Source organism: Nanorana parkeri, unplaced genomic scaffold (assembly GCF_000935625.1).
Source record: "Nanorana parkeri isolate BGI_ZX_2015 unplaced genomic scaffold, ASM93562v1 scaffold684, whole genome shotgun sequence".
Taxonomy (NCBI): Eukaryota; Metazoa; Chordata; class Amphibia; order Anura; family Dicroglossidae; genus Nanorana; species Nanorana parkeri.
Window position 1 is genome coordinate 818428 of NW_017306952.1, and position 8826 is coordinate 827253.

Sequence of the window (8826 nt, forward strand, 5' to 3'; positions counted from 1 at the left end):
CAATGGGTGCCCCGGCGAACCCCCCCCCCCCCCCCCCCCTACAATCGGCACAAATAAAAACTCCAGTGTGTTTCTTTATTACTACATTTGTGTTGTAAAAATTAACATTTGTGCTGCTTTTATTTTTAAGTTGATAGCATTTTTGTTTTTAATATGACGACATTATCCAGCCAAAAGACATGAAACCGGGCTGGATGGTTAGTGCCATGTTTGTGGCATTTAAATCTCTATTCTATTTCCTTTAGTTTTCGAGTTAGTAACTGTTTATTAACCACCTCCCATCCGCCGATCGTTGAAAGACGGCCGGACGGGAGTCTCCTGGATGCGGGTGGGCGTCTTTAGATGTCCTTCCTGCCCGCGCTCGCGCCCCCTGGCGTGCACGAGCGGGAAACAGCCTCAATCATAAACGGCCAGCGATGGCCGTTTACATACGAGCGGTACGTCGTCTGTAAAGACGCGCAATCGCTTGTATGATACAAGTGAGGGTGTGCCCCCCTCCCCATTACCTCTGGTCACCGTCGCTGTCCCCGCCGCCACTGTCGTCGTCCCCGCGATCCTGGGCATCCATCCGGTCCGGGCGATGTCTCTCTGTGCACTGAGAACGGAGGGAGATCAGGACCCGATCTCCCTCCGGTCTCTGAATGCAGGAAGTGATGTATATTACATCACTTCCGCATTCCTCTGTCACTCTCCGGTACAGAAACTGGAGAGAAGCTGATGAAGCAGATCTGTGCTTCATCAGCTTCTCTGGGGGTCCCTAGGTGACATTAGGGTCTTAGAGACCGCTGATGTCTCCATAAAGGGGACCTGACACTGTAATTTGTTATCACATAGGGTACTTCTTAGCACCCTATGTGATAACAATAAAGTTAAGTGTAAAAAAAGTAAAAAAAAAAGATTGCTCACAAAACAAATAAAAATGTACACACACAAAACAAAAAAACCCACAAAATTGTTTTAAAGTCCCCCACATAGATGCGCAAAAATCCAATAGATGCGCCTACGCGCAAAAACGACGATTGCTCCAATTATGCCGCATGTGTTACATATCGCTGCGAACGTCGCAATGAGAGCAATAATTCTAGGGCCATCAATCACTGATAACACTAAACTAATGAGCGGTAAAATCTTTTAAAGCATCGCCTCTGACCAATTTTGGCTATGGTGTTTTTTTGCAATTTTGCCGGCGCGCTCAATTTTAAGACTTGACATCTTTGGTGTCTATTTACCCGATGTGACCCCGACTTTTATTTTGTTTTTAAAAATTGGGTAAAAATAAATGTTTCCTAAAATAATAAAGGGAAAACCATTTTTTTTTTAAAATATTCAGTACTTTTTTTGTTATATAGTAAAAAATAAAAACCCCAGTGGTGATTAAATACCACCAAAAGAAAGCTCTACGTGTCCCCAAAAAATGGTATAAAATTCATTTCAGTGCTGCGTTGCATGACGGAATAAGCGTCAGCCAAAGTACTGCAGCGCTGAATACTGAAAAATGGCCTGGTCAGGAAGGGGATGTAAACACCCCGGTCAGCAAGTGGTTAAAGGTCACCAAAGGTCAGCGAGCCCTCCTACAACAGCCAAAATACATGAAACCGGGCTGGCTGGTTAGTGCCAAATTTGTGCTGGTTTCTGCTGTAAAAATTTACATTTGTGCTGCTTTCATTTTTAAGATAACTGCAATGAAAGGTCACCAAGGGTGACGTTTGGTTTTAACAAAAACTGAGAAAATTTACCATTTTAAGAAACAAGTAAGGTCAATTTTGAAATTGATGGCAGCAACACACCTCAAAAAAGTTGGGACAGGGCTATGTTTACTACAGTGTAGCATCCCCTCTTCTTTTAACAACACTGTAAATTTCTGGAAACTGAAGAGACCAGTTGCTGGAGTTTTGAGAGAGGAATGTAGGCCTATTCTTGCCTGATATAGATATTCTAACTGCTCAACAGTCCTAGGTCTTCTTTGTTGTATTTTTCGTTTCAAGATGCGCCAAATATTTTCAATTTGTAAAATGTCCGGACTGCAGACAGGCCAGTTAAGCACCCGGACTCTTCTACTATGAAGTAGACGCGTGCATTCAGATTTGGACGAATCTGCAAATCAACGAAATTCCGAGAGCTTTTTCTGTGAAATGACATTCAAAACCATATGTCCAGTTTGAACTTAGTTTGCTTTGATTTGAAAACTTAAGCAGGCTGCTTTGATTGCATGAACAAAGGAAGGCTGCTTATTATTTCAGTCAGTATGTCACTACAATCTACATTAGATGAGCACCTTTAGAGCAACACATCTTAGCATGGCGATTCCTTTTTTCATTGGTGATACATTTGATCTTTTGTCTGCGAGCAGCTGGTGACTTGCTTACAGTATACAATTTATCTGATTCAGCCACAAGTGGATTAGGTCTGAGCAATATTATGAGTTCATGCAATATTAATGGCTTAGGGTTTAGGCTCCGTTCACAAAACTAGTTTTCCGCATGTATTCGTACGCGCTAAAAATGGCTAAACATAAAAACCAATACATTCCAATATATCTTGTTCACACCTGCGCGACGTCTGCACGGAAGAAAACGTGCGTTGCAGAAAAAAGTGCGATATTCTAGCAGATATAGTAGTAGCCGCAAACATGCAGAATCCACGAGTATGTTAAAATCTGTGTGTTCTGCGTGGAAAATGCAAACGCTACGTGTGAATGGAGCCTAAGCCTAGATTAGCACCCTGGCTCCCTAATTTCTTTTTTGTTTTGTCAAAGCTTGTTTCCAATACAATTCAGTCACAAATCATTTAATCAATCTCTATCATAAACTGTTTTATTGGTCTACTTATACTTACAAAACATATTTTATATATAAGCATTAAGCCACTTGCTTTCTAATACAGACACATCTCCCTATGTTACATATACTATATTGCCAAAAGTATTGGGACACTCCTTTAAATCATTGGATTCAGGTGTTCCGTGAAATTTCCTTGCTACTAAATATTCCACGGTCACCTGTTAGTGGTGTTATAACAAAGTGGAAGCAACAAGATACAGCAACTCAGCCATGATGTGGTAGGCCATGTAAAATGACAGAGCAGGGTCAGCGCATGCTGAAGATCACAGTGCGCAGAAGTCGCCAACTGTCTTCAGTCAATAGCTACAGACCTCGAAACTTCGTGTGGCCTTCAGATTGGCACAACAGCAGTACGTAGAGAGCTTCATGGAATGGGTTTCCATGGCCGAGCAGCAGCATCCAAGCCTTACATCGCCAAGTGCAATGCAAAGCGTCGGATGCAGTGGTGTAAAGCACGCCACCTCTGGACTCTAGAGAAGTGGAGACATGTTTTCTGGAGTGACGAATCACGCTTCTCTGTCTGGCAATCCGATGGGCGTGTCTGGGTTTGGCAGTTGCCAGGAGATCGGTACTTGCCTGACTGCATTGTGCCAAGTGTAAAGTTTGGTGTAGGGGGGATTATGGTGTGGGGTTGTTTTTCAGGGGTTGGGCTTGGCCTCTTAGTTCCAGTAAAGGGAACTCTTAAAGCATCAGCATACCAAGACATTGTGGACAATTATATGTTCCCAACTTTGTGGGAACAGTTTGGGGATGGCCCCATCCTGTTCCAACATGACTGTGCACCAGTGCACAAAGCAAGGTCCATAAAGACATGGATGAGCGAGTTTGGGGTGGAGGAACTTGACTGACCTCAACCTTTGGGATGAATTAGAGCGGAGACTGCGAGCCCGGCCTTCTCGTCCAACATCAGTACCTGACCTCACAAATGTGCTTCTGGAAGAATGGTCAAACATTCCCATAGACACACTCCTAAACTTGTGGACACCTTCCTAGAAGAGTTGAAGCTGTTATAGCTGCAAAGGGTGGGCCAACTCAATATTGAACCCAACGGACTTAGACTGGGATGCCATTAAAGTTCATGTGCGTGTAAAGGCAGGCGCCCCACTACTTTTGGCAATATAGTGTATATCCCTGCTGTTCTCTCCAACCCACAACAGCAAAACATGTTCTTATTGAAAGGAAAACCTGTGCTGACAGAATATGTAGACGAGTGCAAGTACTTACCCAAATACTCGGTATCGGCACCGATACTAGTATCGGTATCGGTGCATCCCTATCTTATAACAGAAGGTGCCTGAACAAGGACCCTAATGGCAAGATCACCAGGTATTAGCTTAATAAAAGCTGCAGATTTAGGAAAATAAAAAGGACTTTAAAATGAAATTAAATGATAAAGCACATAGTTATTGGGTTTACACATACTTTAAAGAAAACCTGCTATGAGAGAAACATGGAGGCTGTCATTGCTAGAAATGCTAATTGCTCGGCTGTCATGCTGGCCTATACTTTTGTTTTTACAAACTGGGTGGGGAGGGGGGGGGGGGGGGTGTTTTCTGGCCAACTACTTGGTGGTCTGACTTTGGCTGGTCCCTAAGGATTGGGGTCCACTTGGTTTTCGGCCTAGGTGACCTTGCCACTTTCAGAAGCCCTGCACCCCAAGGTGTTCAGGGAATCAAGACACTTCCTTTTTTTTTGGGAGGAGAACCACAGCACCCTTGTGCACTTCTTTTCTGGGTTTAAAAAATAAATACAAAAATACAAAAACCCACACTTGTGGGTTTAAAAAATAAATACACTTTTATGTCAGACTTATGTGAATGAGGCAAAGACTTTACATTGTGTGCAATCTAAAATGTAATCATGAGCTAGCTCTGCAACCTCAGCATTGCATATCCTGACTAGAAGTGAGCTGGCATAGAAACACACAAAGCACCAGGGCTCAGAGGGCTGATTGTTCACTCCTAGGGCTTGAATTGTTCAAAGAAAAAGACACTGAGCCAATACTGAAAGCATGAAAGAACCCAGTGTCTGAAGTGAGAGCTTAATAGGTTTTGTACAGATTAACTAAGTCTAAAACCATAACATAATTTCCCACCATTTGATAACACTTTAATTACTTGCGTTCTCCTGAAATAACCCAAAAATGTATCATATCAGTTTAGCTCTAGCTAAAGAGACCCTGTAGCCAGACCATTCATTTCAGCAACAATCTTGCTATGAGATTATATATATATATTATACACACATGCATACATATACACACACATAAATAATTAAATAATGCACAGCATTTTAGGCATGTTACTTACCTATCAAAGACTCCCTTGTAGACATCCAAAAGCCCTGAGACTTCTTGGCTGGGATGTCAGCAGTGATACGTCATTGTATGCTGCTGCTTGCTACTCTGTGGGTAGCTACATAAAAAGGGTATGTAGAGAGGTGAGGGCAGGTGCAAAGGAGCTGGGCCAGCACAAAGAGCAATTAGACACTCCCAGAAGAGAAGAGCGCTCAAACGTGGAAACTGTGCTAGGGAATCGACTTTTTCTGAAGTAGTCAGATTTGCTGAAGCAGGCACATTGCAAGTCCATAATAAGCAATCACTTATAGAAAAGAAAAAACATTCAAATAAGCATTTAAATACTTGACTTGTTTGTGCTTTTACCTGCATTTTCTAAGTTGGTGACAGGGTCAAAGTCACACTGCATTACTTTGCCATATACAGTGTATTTTACAGACAGCTTGCAACGCTAAATGCATACAGACTCATGTCTCTAACTATATAACAAAATAATAAGAGGCCTTTCAAAAAAAGGGCACCTATTCTTTCAGCACCCTCCACTGACAACATAGATCCCACCTTCCTCCTATGCAGATGCATACTTACCGAGATCCGGCCCGTGTCCTCCCCATTTGTTTAAATCCCATGCAGAACTCCTGTCACTGCTAGCCATGCCTGCACAGTACAGTCCCATAGAAATCTATTGGACTCATCTCCCTGCATCTCCAGGCCACAGACGCAGCCAGCAGTAAGAGGAGTTTGGTGCTGGATGCAAACAAACTCAGGAGGGCATGGGTGCAAGATCTCTGCAAGTGTGCCTCTGCGGAGGGGGAATAAAAACGTATTTGCTGTGTTCATCTGGTCCATCTTGTGGCTATAATGTAGTATTACATCAAAATACATTCGACCTGAAATGAAAATATATTAAAACCATTACATTTTGTTATTATTCACACAAAAGGAACATTCACAGATATTCGCAGGGTGAAAGGCCCTGCAAATTGTGTATAAGTAGACCCCCATGTGTAATATGGAAAGAATGCCCATCTTTTATATTTTACCAAAAAATTAGGTATTATATTCTGTGCACTAAATTTCATTTCATCCTAAAAATACTGATTTGATAAACATTTTCGCAAATGCTGTGCAACATAAAAAATTGCAACTAGCTTTTTTTTTTATTCTATAGGGCTTTTGCTTTCAGAAAATATATAATTGTTTGGGGGTTTTAAGCTGTTTTCTAGCCAAAAATTATGATATCACATGTGTGTAAATATTAAGAAACTGCTCTGGCCAGAAAGTGGTTAAACGGTTGAAGTATAGGTACAGGAGTGTATGGTGGGAAGTTAGACCCACTATCAGGTCTTTACTGATGTCCGTGTCAGGGAGATTCTCTAAATTGTTCTGATCACAAATGTCACCAGGAATGAAAGCGAGGATAAAACTAACATTTTGAGATGTCCCCAGAACATGAACACCACTTTACAAACTGAGATTTTAAACATCAAGTCTTTACTTGACCTACTCTCTGGAAGCCAAGACCCTTCACAAGCTGGACTAATTAAGTATATATTTAACCTAATCTTTTTAATGCCTTCTAAAACTGCTGACATTGTTCCTAGTTGGCACACCCTCAGTTTTGATGGATAATGCATCCTTGCTTAACTCCTTCACTGTCAGAGCTGTTTGTTGCTTTGTAACACATGTTAAAATGCACATTTTAGGCCTGAGGGCCTGTTCACATGAGTTTCAGGTCCTGATCAGCAGACGCAGTGCTATGTGTTTTGCCGCATTTTATGTAAAACAAAATGTTGGCAGTTGCAATTTTTTAAGTCAAAATGATTTTAGTACAACCGTTTATGAAACCCACATTTTCAATTGAAAAAAATATTTTTTAAATTAATTGTAGTGCACACAAAAACAATATAAATTCCCCCTTTTTTTTATTTTACAGAAAAAGTAAGGTGGCATCATGTAACGAGATACTGAACATATCAAGCTTCAAAATTGTGCATACCTGTGAAATAGAAAATCTACAGTACCCAATAGGTGTCCATAGGTGACACTTTAAGGGCCCCCCAGGTCATCATTTTAGAGTTAACAGTGAATAATGGCCCAAGAATGATTGCTTTTCCTCTGGAGTACACGGAGATACCTAACATGTGCGCACAATCGTTATTTTCATAGGCAGGCTCACCCGTCATGTGCATTTATGTTTCCATGTCAATGTACAGTATGTGTGTGGTGGGGGGCTTTTTTTGGGTGTTTTTATTTACTTTATTAAACTTCAATTTAAATTTTGACACATTTCTGTTTTTGGAAATAAAGACACTTGTTGGTAGAACACGTTTTTATTACATGGACGGAAAAACATTCTGTGTGTATAGAGATGTCTTGTGGTGACATTAAGTGTATGGTCATTTCCCACTCTTTGGTTATGCAGCCGCTTTTCAAAATAAAGACATAATTGCCTCTGAATCCAACGTATATTATTTTTTTCCCTAAATAACACAGTGGATTATGATGCAAAGAAACGTATTGACGAGTACTACATCCACAAACGGTAAAATCCAAGAGCTATTGTGAGGCATGTGAATACAGAACCTGTTAGAAAGAAAACACAAGCCTAAAGTCATAAAATGACTCGCATAGTGAAATGTACACACAGCCAGCTAAGAGCAATGTACACAGTGCAGCAACCCATACCAACCAATAAGCAATTGTCTTTACACAATCCAGCATCACCAAACCTAAATGTAACTGATTTCTATCTTCACACTTTGTGCTGGCTCATTAAAATTGCCGATATATTTATAATTATCTTGTCAGTGATATAAAACAAGCAGAGGTAGCTTAAAGTGATATCAAAGTCAAAAAAGTTATTTTAAATGCTTATTAAATCACTTACAATGGATGCTGCTTCTTGATGTTTAAAAGTTTTAGCTTCCTGCAGAATTAACTGGTCCCCTGAGCACTGGCCCTAGCATCCTGTTTTCTGATTTCTCTTTTTCCTTGCATGATCCTATTAAACCACCCTTGTGTGTAATAGTAAGCTGTGTGCGTCTCCACAAACACAGCCTCACCCTCTCCTTTCTCCCTTATTCCTTCCTATTTCAAGCTAGTAGATGGACAGTTGCTGGAGTCTGCCCTGTCCCTTGGTATGTTGTACTGGATATGAAGTCCAGGGAAGCTAAGCTGAGAGAGTTGGAGCGGTTTGTAAACATGATGGATGTAAAATTTGGTCAATAATGTAAAGAAATACTTTGCTGGGCAATGTCTATTTCTTTGATATGGATTCATCACTGAAAAAAAAACGTTTCAGAGTTCAATACTGCTTTAACAGCTTGTTCACACCATAGCGCATACATCATTATGTGCATAACACACTGGTATGTGATCTTACAATGCATTAAAATGCATTTTTAACACACTTTGTGCTGATTGTTTTACTTCTATGCTTCCAATGACCACTGCAGGGTGTTGTAATGTGCTGCGATCAAATGTCCTATTTTTTTTTTTTTCAGCGCACACTAACACTGGGCATTGATGTAAACTAGCACCATTGAAACCATACTGGCTGTTTCCTACTAAGATGTCTTACATTTCAAAACTTTCTCTTATATAAATAACTATAAATATGTTCTGCGTGTTTAACTGAGTGAATGTATGTAAATAAACATAATTCTAAATAAATTATATATATATATA

At 40.6% G+C, this 8826-nt stretch overlaps 1 protein-coding gene across 2 annotated transcripts in view; it reads right to left on the reverse strand.

Annotated features, from left to right (window-relative positions):
- The window catches only part of MCUR1 (mitochondrial calcium uniporter regulator 1), a 47774-nt gene that overhangs the window by 10602 nt on the left and 28346 nt on the right, over nucleotides 1-8826 (reverse strand). Inside the window, exon 8 of one of the 2 annotated variants that reach the window (XM_018563658.1) lies at nucleotides 7662-7722. In XM_018563658.1, coding sequence (XP_018419160.1) covers nucleotides 7667-7722 — 56 coding nt within the window. In that variant the 3' untranslated portion in view covers nucleotides 7662-7666. Of the gene's footprint in view, nucleotides 1-7522; nucleotides 7723-8826 lie in introns of those variants that run through there. The other variant, XM_018563657.1, reaches the window with a different exon arrangement.